General features: G+C 41.7%; 1 protein-coding gene across 1 annotated transcript in view; it reads left to right on the forward strand.

Annotated features, from left to right (window-relative positions):
* The first annotated feature begins 269 nt into the window (after window positions 1–269).
* Window positions 270–16,687, forward strand: part of DENND6A (DENN/MADD domain containing 6A) — an 86,226-nt gene continuing 69,808 nt past the window's right edge. The window contains 2 exon segments of the mRNA XM_010851929.1: window positions 270–305; window positions 7,353–7,471. Of these exon segments, the coding sequence (XP_010850231.1) occupies window positions 270–305; window positions 7,353–7,471 (155 nt within the window).

The raw sequence follows: 16,687 nt of genomic DNA on the forward strand, positions 1-16,687 counted from the left end.
TCGAGTCGGTGATGCCATCCAGCCATCTCATCTTCTGTCGTCCCCTTCTCCTCTTGCCCCCAATCCCTCCCAGCATCAGAGTCTTTTCCAATGAGTAAACTCTTCGCATGAGGTGCCCAAAGTACTGGAGTTTCAGCTTTAGCATCATTCCTTCCAAAGAACACCCAGGGCTGATCTCCTCTAGAATGGACTGGTTGGATCTCCTTGCAGTCAAAGAGGGCTTTTAGGAGGTATAATTTTCAGAATGTGAGGGATGAGAAAAAGGGAAGATGTGGGATCCAGCAGGAAGAGCAAGCCTTGAAGGGGTGAGTCTGAACGGTGGGTAGGACGTCCAGGTAAACATGTACAGTGGCCAAATAGAAACACTGGTCTGGCATGGAATCCAAGAGGGAACAAACTCAGGCTGAAGATGGACACTTAAATTTTGAAGGCTTTTTCATACAATTATTCCTCACTAAAATGTGAGTAATTCCATGGGTGAAATGAAATCAAAATACAGTTTGGAGTTTTAGATTTGTCTTTCACTGAAACAAAGCCATTTGAAAATAAGATTTTTAGGACTCCTCTGGTGGTCTGGTGGTAAGAATCCATGTCCCAGTGCAAGAGACACGGGTTTGATCCCTGGTCCAGGAAGATTCCACATGCTGGCAACTAAGTCCACATGCCACAACTACTGAGCCCGAGTGCTGCAGCTCCTGAAGCCCACACACTCTAGAGCACCCTCGAGCCAGTGCTCTGCAACAAGAGAAGCCACCGCAATGAGAAGCCCACACACTGCAAGTAGAGAGTAGCCCCATGCTTGCTGCAACTAGAGAAAGCCCATGGGCAGCAACAAAGACCCAGTGCAGCCAAAAATAAATAATAAGTTTTAAAAGAAATAAGATTTACAGTAATAACCTAGGATAGGATTAGAGGAATGAAGTTAGAACCAGGTACAGGTAGTGAGGATAACCTGAAGAACCTTCTGTAATATCTTACAGTTTTGCTGGGAATTCAACCATCAGCAGAATCTGGTGACTAATAAAGAGACTGAAGGAGAGAGAAGAGTCGAAAAAAATATTCTGTCCCTCCCCAAAAGTTTCCTTTTTACATTTACTTTTTTCATCATGTAAAACATCATACGATGTATGCTCCATTTCTGCATCACTGACTTTAAATTTTTATGAATTAACATTTGCTTCTGTTTTCATCTATTTTCCAGTAAATCTGTATCAGTTTCATGATCTTTTATTTCCTCCCTTTTTCCCCTTTCTCCTCTTCCTGCTTTCTATGAACAAAAGAAAATAAAACCTCTCCCTTTAGTGACTAAATAACAGGTGTAGCAGAGTTCTTGAGTTTTTATTTGAACATTTTATAGCCATGGTGCTGTTCTTGATTTCACTGTCAATAGCCGTCTGTCTTTGAAAAAATTTTTTTCAACTAATAGTGATTTTCATCTCTAAGACCTAAGTTTGACCTAGTACCTATTACTCCAAGAGCTGGAATTCAACCAGTTCACCTGATTTGACCTGGTCTACTTATCCAAGAACTATGTATTTAGAAATATCACACAGATAAATGCAGTGTCCATAGCACTAGAATTTCAAGGATTAAAGAAAAAGTAACTTGCAGGTGGCACCCCACTCCAGTACTCCTGCCTGGAAAAGCCCATGGGCGGAGGAGCCTGGTAGGCTGCAGTCCATGGGGTCGCTAAGAGTCAGACACAACTGAGCGATTTCACTTTCTCTTTTCACTTTCATGCATTGGAGAAGGAAATGGCAACCCACTCCAGTGTTCTTGCCTGGAGAATCCCAGGGACAGGGGAGCCTGGTGGCTGCCGTCTATGGGGTCACACAGAGTCAGACACGACTGAAGCGACTTAGCAGCAGCAGCAGCAACTTGCAGGTCATATAGTTTTGTAATCAAGTTGAGAAGAAGGATCACTGTGATAAATGTGCTAAAATCCCAGACTTCAAACACACCCTACTTTTTCTTTTGGCTGTTTCAAAATTATTTCTGCCTCAGCAAACATTATTATCAGGGCCTCCCTGGTGGCTCACTGAGTGGTAAAGAATCTGCCTACCAATGCAGGAGACATGGGTTCAATCTCTGGTCTAGGAAGATTCCACATGCCGCGGAGCAACTAAGCCTGTGCACCACAGCTACTGATTCTGTGCTCTAGAACCCAGAAACCACAATGACCGAGCCCATGTGCTGCAACTACTGAAGCCTTCGTGCCCAAGAGCCCATGTTCCACAACAAGAGAAGCCACAGAAATGAGAAGCCTGAGCACCACAACTAGAGAGAAGCCCCCACTCGCTGCGACTAGAGCAAAGCCCGTGCAGCAGGGAAGACCTAGCACAGCCAAACATCAGTAAATACATTTTAAAAATTATCATCAGTGGAATTCGTGTCATCCTATTTGTGGAAATAACTGTGGTTTTTAAAATTTACCACTTAATTTTTGTTAGCAAGAAAGCTCAAGAAAAGTAATGTTAAAAATAAGTAAATGGAGCTGAGTGCTTAGTGGTTAGCATCAAGAGGCGTCACTTAATGCACTTAACTTTTCATCATTTAACTGATGAAATGGAGACTTAATAAAAATTTTCTAAGGCGCAAAATGTCTATTGAATATTTTAAATTTAGCTTTAGATAAAAGAGTTCTACAGCACAGTTAAAGGTAAAACTGCAAAATCCTGGGTAATAGATTTTTTTTTCTAAGATGAAAAAGTTCTTTTTGATTGCATAATTGAGACACGCTTATTTTAAAAAATTCAGTTGATCCAGAAAAGCAGGAAATAAACTAAATTACATAAACCTCACCAGCCACAGATAAGTATTATTACAATTTTGTGAACCAGCTTCCAATCATCTCTTCATACACATTTTTGTGTATGCATATGTATACCCAGAGTGTGATTTATACAGACTCATACCCTGCATAATGTTCTACTGATCCTTTCATTTTGAAACAGGTTGTGGATACCTTTCCATACCCATAAACATAGATCTGGTCCAGTTTTCTAAACAGAGACACAGTGTCACACTCTCTCTAAATACCAAAATTTAATTAACCATTCCCACACTGTTGAACATTTGGGTTGCCCCAAGGCTTTCCTTTAATTAGCAATGCTATAGTAAACATCTCTGTCATATTTCTTTTGTTTGTTTATATGTTTATGAATTCATTCATTCAAATAAAACATGGCTCAGAACCCCCACTTATCAAGGTGGACAAGAATTATTACTGGGATTCTTTTTCCCACTACAATGGACCATGCAAGACTTCTAGGGTATGAGTGGTCCTCATATCATACCATGATGAGATGGCTGGAAAGGATCATTGACTTAATGGACATGAGTTTGAGCAAACTTCAGGAGATAGTGAGGGACAGAGAAGCCTAACGTGTTGCAGTCTATAGGGTTGCAAAGAGTTAGCAACTGAACAATACAACAACAAAGACCTCTAGGGTATGAGTGGTCCTAGGAAACTGGATTGGGATTATGCTGTTGATCCTCCTTCGTCTGGCCAGAGAAAGCCCTCTCCAGAGGTCTTTTCCATTCCAGGCAGGCAGGCAAGATGACCCCCAGCACTTTTAAAGCTGCTTTCAGGGTCTCAGTGCTTGACGACATGTCACTGAGGCATCCTGCAGCCATCCCAACCTGGGTCTGTTCTTTCCTGAGTCTCTGAGAGTGGGAGACACTCGGAAATCCTAAAATTCCACAACTCCTCCCCAGCCTTTGTGTTATCTTTATACTAATGAAAGCTATTTTCCTGAGGACATGGGTAAAAGGAAGAACTACCACTCAATCTCTCCACATGAACCTTTTAACAGACGACTAGACAGTTGACTTTGGAGGAGTTAGGTAATCTCCCGAAACCCCAAATTCTTTATCTATAAGATAACAAACAGCAACTCTGTCCTGCCGGTTAAAAGAGCCCAGAAACTTTGTCTTTAGCTCCTCTCATTCATTAACTCCCACTCATATTCTGCCCCTTTTAAAATAGACTGAGAATCTGACCACTTCTCTGCAGCTCCCGTGCTTTCACCTTGGGCCAAGCCTCCATCATGTCTCACCTGGATCTCTGCAGTAGTTGCCTAATAGGTCTCCTTGATTCTGCCCCTGTTCCCCTGTCATCAATTTTTAAGGCAATAGCCCATGAGTCGTTTGAAAAGGATGATGGCTTTCCATCTGACTTTGAAGAAAAGGCAAAATTCTTAGACTAACCTAGAAAGCCCTCTTATGTGATTTAGCACCACCTCCCCCACTTCTCTGACCACTTCTCAGTTCCAGCCACCCTCTTCTTCATTCACACTCCCCTTGCCGTAGCATGACAAGCATGCCTTTTGCATTAGATGTTTCCTCTGTCTCTATCCTCAGGATGACTGTTATCTCCAGGCAAGTATTTCCCCAATTACCTTTATCACTATCCCAAGTCTGCCTCATTTTTCTCCACAGCACTTATCACTGACATATAGTATGTTTACTTCTTTATCTCTGGATAAACCTGGAATATTGGGTTCCCTAGTGGCACAGCTGGTAAAGAATCCTCCTGCAACCCGGGAGACCTGAGTTCAATCCCTGGGTTGGGAAGCTCCTTTGGAGGAGGGAATGGCTACCCACTGCAGTATTCTGGCCTGGAGAATAACATGGACTGTACGGTCCATGGAGTCACAAAAAGTTGGACACAACAAAGCAACTTTCACTTTCACAGCTGGAATAAAAGCCTATTGAAGGAAGGGATTTGTCTATTTAGATTTTCAGTGCCTAGACAGTATCAAGCACACATTGCTGTTTTTAGTCGCTCAGTCATATCCAACTCTTTGTGACCCCCTGGACTGTAGCCCAACCAGGCTCCCCTGTTCATGGGATTTCCCAGGCAAGAATACTGGAGTGGCTGCCATCGCCTTCTCCTGGAGATCTTCCTTATCCAAGGATGCAACCCACGTCTCCTGCATTGGCAGGCGGATTCTTTACAGCTGAGCCACCAAGGAAGCCAACATCAGGGGATCAATAAATATTTGCTGAACAAATGAATGGACAATCATAATAAACATTCTTTTTTCAGAATTATTCATTCTGATAATGTAGTACTTATTGAACAGTAAGGACTTTGTAAATACAGATAGTTGTTATATCATTATTATATTTATATAAGACTTTGAAGACTATATTAGAAAAAGGATATTTCAGCAAAGAATTGACTAGAGCAGAGGCTTACTATACCTGTAGTTAGGTGTGACCTGCACCAAAAAAAGTGTGAGAAACCTAGATATTGGTAAGAGACAGTATTGGAAATGTACGGATAAATGTGGAGTGAATTGAATTCAAGGGTCAGAAGTCTAGATTTGTCCCTAACAGTGGGGAACCATCCAGGATTTTCAGCAGAGGAAGATATGATAAGATCTTGGTTTCTGAAACTTCTGTGGTGATAATCAGTTATCCTGTATTGCAAAGCTGCATTTTTCTAGTTTGTGGGAGGTGTGTTTGTTAATCAGAGAAAACTGTGTTTCTTAGGAAACTGTTGGACCTTTCTGTCTGTTGGAACCTGGCCTGTAACCTTATCTATGATCACCCACACCCACTCACTCTTTTCATGCAGACACCAAAGATGCTCCATGTGAAGAAAAAGGCTAAGAGCCAGAGCCTTGGTGATTCACTCTTAGTTATGTCCCCTTTCATGATTCTAATTTGCTCAACCTTTGGATTAAGTCTTCTGACTATGGCTGTATTTCATGTATTGGTTTTCCACTTCACGTGCAATTTCTGACTATATCTCTTTACATTATATAACCCCACTTTCACTTAAAATTTTGCCATCCATAGAGCGGTCCTGGGACCAGCAGCATTGGCATCACCTCAGAGCTTTTTAGAAATACAGAATTTCCAGGACCCACCCAGCCCCTCTGAAATAGAATCTGTATTTTAGCAAGATCCTTGGCGATATATATGCACATTCATGTTTAAGAAGTATCCCACTTAAGCATCCCTTAACCAATGGCTGAACCAGTGGCCCCCAGGGGGCCCTCATTAACTCAAGGATGTTTGTTTTATAAACAGACCTCTAGAAAAGTCCCCTTAGCCCCCGTTTCCAACTGGAGAGCTTTCCACACTCTACCTTCTGTATAGAAAATCTGAAGCAGCGATGCTCTAAATGTTCAGCATTTCTCAAGGTACAATCCTCAGATCACCTGCATCTGAATAACTTAGAGTTTGTTAAAAATGCAGACTCCCCATCCTGCCTGTGTGTGTGTGTGCTCAGTTGCTCAGTTTGTGCCCAATTCATGGACTATAGCCCGCCGGGCTCCTGTCGATGGGATTCTTCTGCAGGCAAGAATACTGGAGTGGGTTGTGATTTCCTCCTCCAGAAGAATCTTCTCAATCCAGGGATGGAACCAGCATCTTTTGCGTCTCCTGCACTGGAAGGTGGATCTTTACCACCGAGCCCGCCCCACCCCACCCGTCCCCCGCATCCTACCTATATCTACCAAATCTGACTCTTTAAGGGAAAAGCACTGCAAACCGCTTTTTCTTTTTTTTTTCTGGTTGTCTAGTTCTCTTTCACAGTGGGTGCCCTCTTGGGGTATTAACATCATAGGATTTTTTTTTTAAGATTTATTTTTATTTTTTGGCTGTAGTGAGTCTTTGTTACTGCACATGGACTTTCTCTAGTTGTGGCAAGTGGAGGCTGCTCTCTAGGTATATATGTGGGCTTCTCATCGAGTGGGCTTCTCACTGCAGTGGCCAGTGTCTTCCTGGCGGAGCATGGACTCTAGCTGCATGGCTTCAGTAGTTGTAGCACATGGGCTCAGTCCATGTGGGTCAAAGAACCATCAGAGAACTCCTGGCTGCAGAAACAAATGCAGCTTGAATAGTTCCCCCTTCTTGGTATTGAATCCCTTTTCCAACTTGGACTCCACGCCCTTATCCAGCCATGCACTGTTTTATTTGAAATATAGCAATTTAGTTCTGATCCTATTGTTAGTGCTCTTTTTGCAAGACAGCCCATACACATGCTGTTCTGGTACCTCTTTTTCAAAACTATGTAAATAGCATTCCAGAATTTCTTGTTTTGCTAGTTACTTGTCTTAACATACAAATGAAATGTAAATATTTCTATCAAATAATGTTTATTTCTCTGCTTCAGAGTATTTTCTTAACGCAATAGAAAAAATTATTTTTCTTATGTCTGATGTTTCTTTAAAGTCACTGTGTTCCTCTTCACCCATGTCTTATATCAGGACAGCTAGTTTCATAGTCAGTCCTTTTGGAAAAGTACCTGGGAAGAGGAAGGGGGAAATGGTAGATATAGTATTTACCAGTTTTTGATATTACATAGTTAAACATGACTTTATTATACCATTCTCTAGGGCCTAAGAGTTGAGGGACAGAGACAAGTGCTGAAACAGGCACTTGGTGCCTGCAGTTTGCTGGTCTACCTCTTCATCGCTACAGACTACCTCAAGGGTTTCTACCGCGGACATGAAAGGTGAGAAGATGGAGTGAAAGAATGGCAGTGCTAGTTGCATAGCAATTATGAAATGAAACTGCACACTGTGAATCCACATTAACAGTTATTAAATGTTACAGTAATAAAATGACACCTCTTGCAAATAACATTTAAACAAAGTCTGAATCATAATGCAAAGGGATCAAGAGAGAATAAGGGACTTCCTGGTGGTCCAGTGGTTAGGACTGCATCCTGCCACTGCAGGGGACATAAGTTTGACCCCTGATCAGGGATCTAGGTGGGACTTCTGCATCCACTCCCAACAGTGCTGTTTTAGATCTTAAAAGCCTTCCTTCAAAAAACTAGAAAATCAAAACTAAAAATCTCTTTTCTCTCTCAAAGGGTTTCAAGACTTCAAGGGCATTCTTTAATGAGTCTATCTCTATGCATCCTTTTTTTTTGGCTGTACTGCATGGCATGCAGGATCTTAGTTCCCCAGCCAGAGATTGAACTCAAGCCCCCTGCTGTAGAAGCCCAAATTCTTAACCACTGGGCCACCAAGGAAGTCTCTATGTATCTTATTCGGAACTCTCAGCAAGATTTAATCTTTTAGATCACCTATAGCACTTCGTTTTCTCATTTCCAGTTTTATTACCCTTCTTTGATTTGTGGTCATATCTGGGTCTCTCCTTCTTGGTTATACCTCCTTGGAAAGTTGTAAATAATTTCCTTAGGCAGAAACTGTGTAATCTCTTTTTTATACCTATCTACAATATTTATTGCATTCTTTATGCTCAGCAAAGTGAGGCCTATAAAAGTATAAATTATAAAGCAAACAGTTTAGCTTGGAAGAAAAATCTTACCCATGTAAAACTGTAGCACTTACTATAAGAGAATATATTAGTATATGACTAACAGAGACATGAGCCTTGATGCCATATACAGTTCTGTCATGGGAGATGAAGAAGTTGAGTATGGAAGCCTGGGCTCTCAACACTAAGCAAATTTAGCCTTAGGATCTACAGTAAAAATCCCAATGGTTTAGAGAGGATAGATGCCCTCAGTAACAGCTTCGCAGATTCAAGGAGAAAATGAGTGCAGTGAATATCTCCAACCTACAATGAGTTAGAGTCACAGTTCTTGGTTCAGTTTTTCTGGATTCCGTAATTGTCAGGATTTATGTAAGCATCAAAGGGTAAGGAGCACCTGAAGATTGATCATTAACATCAGCCAAATTGATACCATTCTAGTCAAGTCATTATCTCTCACCTGCATGGATGATTGAAATTGTTTCTTAAATGGTTTTTCCACTTCATTGTTAATCTCGTCATCTTCTGTGTCAGGGGTCCCCATGACCACCTCCCATGTTTAATAATTTGCTAGGAAGACTTAACAGGACGCAGAATACATATAATGATATTCATGTTACAGAAAAGGGGTTCTAAGCAAAATCAGCCAACTTCCAGGAGTCTTATCCCACTAGAATTACACAGTATATACTTAATTACCCTGGCAAAAGTTGTGACAACAAAATTGTTGCCAACCAGGGACGCTTGTTTAAAACTCAGCATCCAGGGACTTACCTGGTGGTCCAGTGGTTATGAATCCGCCTTGCAATGCAAGAGATGTGGGTTCAATCCCACATAGCATGGGGCAACTAAGCATGTGAGTCACAACCACTGAGCCCACACACCACTATGAATGATCCCATATGATGCAATGCAAAGATCCCAGGTGCTGAATCTAAGACTGCTGCTGCTAAATCACGTCAGTCGTGCCCGACTCTGTGACTCCATAGACGGCAGCCCACCAGGCTCCCCCATCCCTGGGATTCTCCAGGCAAGAACACTGGAGTGGGTTGTCATTTCCTTCTCCAATGCATGAAAGTGAAAAGTGAAAGGGAAGTCGCTCAGTTGTGTCCGACTCTTCACGACCCCATGGACTGCAGCCTACCAGGCTCCTCCGTCCATGGGATTCTCCAGGCAAGAGTACTAGAGTGGGGTGCCATCGCCTTCTCCAGAAACTAAGACTAGATGCAGGCAAATAAATACATAATTAAAAAAAACAACAACACCTTGGTAACCAGAGACTGGGGGCAAATCACACAGACATGTTCTACCTGCTGTTTAGTCACTCGGTCATGTCCGACTCATTGTGACTCCATGGACTGTAGCCTGCCAGGCTTCTCTGTTCATGGAATTTCCCAGGCAAGAATCCTGAAATGCGTTCTCACTTCTTTCTCCAATGTTCTGTTTCACAGGTACCAAAATTCCATATTCCTCAAAGGAAAGCAGGCCTTCAGCAGACAGCACATTTCTTTTATACAAACAGTTTAAGCAAAGTGAACCACTCTTAACAACTGGGTTGTGGGAATTCTCCCAAAATCCAAGTTTCCAGACACCAGTCACGCTTTCAGAGGACAGTAGTCAGGCCTTCTATGTTAACTCACTTCTGCACATCTTCTAACCCATTCTCCAGGCAATACCACAAGGGATCTTCTTAAAATATAAAGCTAATTATGTGTATTGTATTTTGGACTAAAATGCAAACTCTTTACTATGGTCCACAAGTCCCTCAACAACTTCTTCCCCTCAAACTTATTTCTTATCACTCTCCTCGGCATCACCCTCCAGCCACAATGGCTTCCTCTAAGTTTTGAAAATATCACTGCTCAATAGAACTTTCCACAATAACAGAAATATTCTTCTGCACTGTCCACCAAACACACATAACTTCTGAGCACCTGAAATATGGCCAGTGTAACTGATGACATGAATTTTAATTTTAATTAATTCTAATTAATTTCAATTTACAGATAAAACTAAATGCTCGAATCACATAGTTCATCAAATCAATTTAAAACACACAGCATGAGGTAGAGGAAAAGAGAAATGGTAAGTTAACACACTATTAGGAAAGGATGCAAGAAAGGCAGAAGGATCACACTGCTTAAATCCTGGGCTATGTAGGGACTTCCCTGGTCGTCTTGTGGCTAAAAATCCACTCTCCTAATGCAGGGGGCCCAGGCTCAATCCCTGGTTAGGGGACTAGATCCCAGATGCTGCAACTAGGAGTTCACATGCCATACCTAAAGATCCTGCTTGCTGCCATGAAGATTCTGCATGCAGCTAAGACCCTGTGCATATACACAAATATTAAAATAATGTGCTTAGCTGTTCAGTCATGTTCGACTCTTTGTGACCCTATGGACTGTAGCCCCAGGCTCCTCTGTCCTTGGGGATTCTTCAGGCAAGAATACTGCAGTGAGTTGCCATGCCCTCCTCCAGGGGATCTTCCCAACCCAAGGATCAAACTCAGGTCTCCCAAATTGCAGGCAGATTCTTTACCGTCTGAGCCACCAGGGAAGCCCCACTAAAATCATAACAATACCTATAAAAATGTTATGGGTTATGGAATTTTTTTACATCTTTCAACTCTCTGCTGTGTCAGCCTTCTCTGTTCATGAGCCAGAGTTGAAGTTCAAGCAAGAGGGCCCAACAAGAGGGCCCACAGACAGAAGGTGCCCTGGGCCAATGGTATTCACTTGCTTTACAAGAAAGACATAGGGACAAGTACACCTGACCAAGAGCTATACTTTGCCAACTACCCTGCTGAACAGCTATGAACTTTTGTATTTTGGGCAGAGGACACATGGACCAGAATAGTTATTACCCGTGGGTGGCTGGATTAAGACCTCATAAATATTAAGTGCTCATGTATATTTAGTGTATCCTGGACATTAAATATCTCATATATATTTAATGTGTCATGAATATTTATTTAGTGCTTACATGCCTTATGTATACTTAGAACCTTTTGGATATTACTCTTGATCTTTTAATTGCTTTCTATTTACATTTAACATACATGTTCTACCCACTAACAACTTATCTATACGTAGCACATCTTATGAGTTTCATTTATCCCATTTGCTTTTTCTTTTCTTCTCTATCATAACTCAATATTCTCAAAATAGTATAACAAGTGCACATTTTACCTCTGCACCTATTTCTTCTCTGTGACCCTCCTCTGGCTCATCCCATAACAAGTTCCTATAGCCTTTAAATCTCAGTGGAAATGTCACCTCCTCTGAAAGGCCTTCTCTGATTATCCTCCATTATAGAATGAATTGTGTCCACTACCAAATTCGTAGTTAAAGCCCTAACCCAAATATGACTAAATTGGGGCTTTTAGGGAGATTAAATGAATTCCTAAGGATGGAGCCCTAATCTGATAGGATTTGTGTTCTTATGAAAGAGAAAGAGGCACCAGAGATCTCTCTCTCTCTTTCCTTGTACACACTAAGCAAAGGCCATGTGAAGACACAGCAAAAAGACATGTCAGGAAGAGAGGCCTCACCAGAAACAGACCCTATGGCGCTGTGATCTTGCACTTTTGGTCTCCAGAACTGTGAGAAAATAAATTTCAGGTTTCAAGCCACCCATGTGTGCTAAGTTGCTTCAGTCGTGTCCGACTCTCAGCGACCCTACTATAGCCTGCCACACTCCTCTATCCATGGGATTCTCCAGGTAAGTATACTGGAGTGGGTTGTCGTGCCCTCCTCCAGGGCATCTTCCCGACCCAGGGATGGGCCCCAGTCTCTCATGCCTCCTGCACTGGCAGGCAGGTTCTTTACCACTAGCACCACCACCCAGTCTGTGGTATTTCGTTATGGCAGCCTCTGAACAGCTTTTACTCATGATACTTCTAATACTGAAGGTATGAATATTTCCTCACGCTAAACCAATTTGCCAACTCTTCAGACACCACATGGGTGTTCAACAATTCAGTTCTAACACCATATACCTTGAGTTTGCATCAGATCCCACAAGGTAAAGGATTCAGTTCCACAAAACTGCCCCCACTTCAGACACCAGTCCCAGTCCCAGGTACTTTTGATCAACTGGTTGGAAATCAGGAGTTTCCACAATTCTCTCCTTAGGTTTGTGATTTGCCAGGACAGCACACAGAACTCAGGGAAATACTTTACTTACCATTATTGTTTCTTGTTTTGTTGTTTTAGTTGCTAAGTCGTGTCTGACTCTTTTGTGACCCCATGGACTGTAGCCAGCCAGGCTCCTCTGTCCATGGGATTTCCCAGGCAAGAATACTGGAGTGGGTTGCCATTTCCTTCTCTAATTTACTGCTGCTGCTGCTGCTGCTAAGTAGCTTCAGTCGTGTCTGACTCTGTGCGACCCCACAGACGGCAGCCCACCAGGCTCCCCCATCCCTGGGATTCTCCAGGCAAGAATACTGGAGTGGGCTGCCATTTCCTTCTCCAATGCATGAAAGTGAAATGTCAAAGTGAAGTCGCTCAGTCATGTCTGACTCAGCAACCTCATGGACTGCAGCCTACCAGGCTCCTCCGTCCATGGGATTTTCCAGGCAAGAGTACTAGAGTGGGGTGCCATTGCCTTCTCCATCTCCAACTTGGTAGTTCATTATAAAAGATACAACTCAAGAATAGCCAAATGGAAGAGATGCACAAGGCAAGGTAAGGGGGGAAGAAGAGCAGCGTGTCCATGGTCTCCCCTAGCACCTCCATGTATTCACCAACCCAAAAAAACTCTCTGAATCCCATCATTCAGGGGTTTTAACGGGGATTTCATTATGAAGGCATAACTGATTAAATCATCAGCAATCAGTGATTAGGGCAATCTCCAGCACCTCTCCCCTCCCCTTCAGTGGAACTGAAAGTCGCAACCCTCTAATTATGCCTTGATCTTTCTGGCAACCAGCACCAGTCACCAGTCATTTTGGGGCTCCCAGCTACCAGTCGTCTCATTAACATACAAAAGTCCCGCTTATCTCTCCAGAGATTCCAAGCGTTTCGGGGGCTGTGTGCCAGCAAACTGGAACAAAAATCAAATATTTATTTTTATCATATCACTCAGCCCTAGTAGTCTAATTGAGCCCTTCTAAAGTAGGTCTTGCCCACCCCCATTAATCTGTATCTTATCACAGTATTTACTTCTTCATATGTAATTTGTCATCATTTTAGTTATTTGCTTGTTTACTTTCTTTTTTCTTTTTTACCTGTTTCCCCCAATAAACTAAAAGCTCTGCCATGCTACAACTACATCTGCTTTGCTCATTTTGTAAGCTCAGCAAGTTGTCACTGAATATTTATGAATGAAACTTCAAAGCACATATTTAAAACTGAGAGGATGTGACTCCAAAGGATGTGACATATTATTATCTGACAACAAACAAACAAACCCATAAATCAGCAATCCTGGCTCTTGAAAATTATTTTCCATAAAAAATTATTTGTAGGGGTTGCCATCTCAGCAACACTGCAAAAATACACACTTCACAGCAATTCTTTTTAAGAAGAACTGGTTTCTTTGTAAGTTCTTCACTAGAAGGTGTCTAGGAACGGCAGTTCTAGTTTGGAGTCTCTTTATTTCTCTTACTTTCCTTAGAAGAAACTCTTACTCACACAAGAATTAGAGCTTGCAGTGTACTTAGTCTTTTGTGCAAGCTGGCACTGCCCAGTTGGGATATCAAAGAAGACTTTCTGGATTAAGTTTAACTTAGGTAATTTTAGTTTTGCTGTCAGACTCCATTAGTTTGCCCATAATGCAGAAGAGAACAAACATTTTCAAAACAAGCTGGTTGGATTTTTATGAGGCAGGGTTGCTGCACAGTCAAGATTAGACTTAAAAATAAAAAAAATTCAATGAGAGAAAAATCATGACAGGAAGTCAAAGACAAAGTCTCAAAGCTGAGGCACAGCCTTTCTGGAATGCTTCTGTACATGATAAAAAGAGAATCAGGCTTATTTTATTGTGGTCTTTGAGATTTTCCTCTCCACTTCAGATTGTGTGGAGGAAAAATTATAGTTTGAAAAACTTCTTGGTATTTTGCTTTTCTCTGAACAGAGGTAGGGTGGGGTAGTAAGAAGGAATGTTGGACTGTATCTAAGGAGGTCTGGCTCCCAGCAGGATTTTGCCACGGACTTGCTATGGGAAACAAGTCACTGGCTCTCTGAGCTACAATTTCCTCAACCATGTGCTGAAAGAACTGTTGTATCTCTAAGAACTCTAATAGCTATAATAATATGAGAGAACTTTTTTTACTTCCCCCAGATATTTTTCTTATTATTCTCTAATTCTTAGAAAATGGTGCGTAACTGTTAATAGCATTCATGCTTGGTCTGCTCTGCTAAATTATAGACTCCTAGAAAACATCATATTCAGCTTGCTATCCCTCAAACTTTAAGACTATATCTTTTATAAGTTAAATATTTGAAGGAAGGAAGGGAGAATGAATTGAACTATGTTTTTTCTGAAAATTATTTTTCAATGATAATTGCTTCCTAACTTTGTCGATATATATATGAAAGTGAAAGTGAAGTCACTCAGTCGTGTCCGACTCTTTGCAGCCCCATAGACTATAGCCTATCAGGGTCCTCTGTCCATGGGATTCTCCAGGCAAGAATACTGGAGTGGGTTGCCATTTCCTTCTCCACGATATATATATATATATATATATACCTATCTTTTAGGTAGGTGGTGGTGGTGATTATATGATTATATGACAGTAATGGTATTTCTTGAACATCAGAAGTTCACGGTTCACATATTGCTGAAGCCTGGCTTGGAGAATTTTGAGCATTACTTTACTAGCGTGTGAGATGAGTGCAATTGTGCAGTAGTTTGAGCATTCTTTGGCATTGCCTTACTTTGGGATTGGAATGAAAACTGACCTTTTCCAGTCCTGTGGCCACTGCTGAGTTTTCCAAATTTGCTGGCATACTGAGTGCAGCACTTTTACAGCATCATCTTTCAGGATTTGGAATAGCTCAACTGGAATTCCATCACCTCCACTAGCTTTGTTCATAGTGATGCTTTCTAAGGCCCACTTGACTTCACATTCCAGGATGTCTGGCTCTAGGTCAGTGATCATACCGTCGTGATTATCTGGGTCGTGAAGATCTTTTTTGTACAGTTCTTCTGTGTATTCTTGCCACCTCTTCTTAATATCTTCTGCTTCTGTTAGGTCCATACCATTTCTGTCCTTTATCGAGCCCATCTTTGCATGAAATGTTCCCTTGGTATCTCTAATTTTCTTGAAGAGATCTCTAGTCTTTCCCATTCTGTTGTTTTCCTCTATTTCTTTGCATTGGTCGCTGAGGAAGGCTCTCTTATCTCTTCTTGCTATTCTTTGGAACTCTGCATTCAGATGCTTATATCTTTCCTTTTCTCCATTGCTTTTTGCTTCTCATCTTTTCACAGCTATTTGTAAGGCCTCCCCAGACAGCCATTTTGCTTTTCTGCATTTTTTTTCCCATGGGGATGGTCTTGATCCCTGTCTCCTGCACAATGTCATGAACCTCATTCCATAGTTCATCAGGCGCTTGATCTATCAGATCCAGGCCCTTAAATCTATTTCTCACTTCCACTGTATAATCATAAGGGATTTGATTTAGGTCATACCTGAATGGTCTAGTGGTTTTCCCTACTTTCTTCAATTTCAGTCTGAATTTGTTCAAGCTGGTTTTAGAAAAGGCAGAGGAACCAGAGATCAAATTGCCAACATCCACTGGATCATGGAAAAAGCAAGAGAGTTCCAGAAAAACATCTATTTCTGCTTTATTGACTATGCCAAAGCCTTTGACTGTGTGGATCCCAATAAACTGTGGAAAATTCTGAAAGAGATGGGAATACCAGACCACCTGACCTGCCTCTTGAGAAATCTGTATGCAGGTCAGGAAGCAACAGTTAGAACTGGACATGGAACAACAGACTGGTTCCAAATAGGAAAAGGAGTACGTCAAGGCTGTATATTGTCACCCTGCTTATTTAACTTCTATGCAGAGTACATCATGAGAAACGCTGGACTGGAAGAAACACAAGCTGGAATCAAGATTGCCGGGAGAAATATCAATAACCTCAGATATGCAGATGACACCACCCTTATGGCAGAAAGTGAAGAGGAACTAAAAAGCCTCTTTTTGAAAGTGAAAATGGAGAGTTGTCTTAAAGCTCAACATTCAGAAAACGAAGATCATGGCATCCGGTCCCATCACTTCATGGGAAATAGATGGGGAAACAGCGGAAACAGTGTCAGACTTTATTTTCTTGGGCTTCGAAATCACTGTAGATGGTGACTGCAGCCATGAAATTAAAAGATGCTTATTCCTTGGAAGGAAAGTTATGACCAACCTAGATAGCATATTCAAAAGCAGAGACATTATTTTGCCAACAAAGGTCCATCTAGTCAAGGCTATGGTTTTCCCTGTAGTCATGT

Source organism: Bison bison, unplaced genomic scaffold, assembly GCF_000754665.1.
Source record: "Bison bison bison isolate TAMUID 2011002044 unplaced genomic scaffold, Bison_UMD1.0 scf7180017864304, whole genome shotgun sequence".
Lineage (NCBI taxonomy): Eukaryota > Metazoa > Chordata > Mammalia > Artiodactyla > Bovidae > Bison > Bison bison.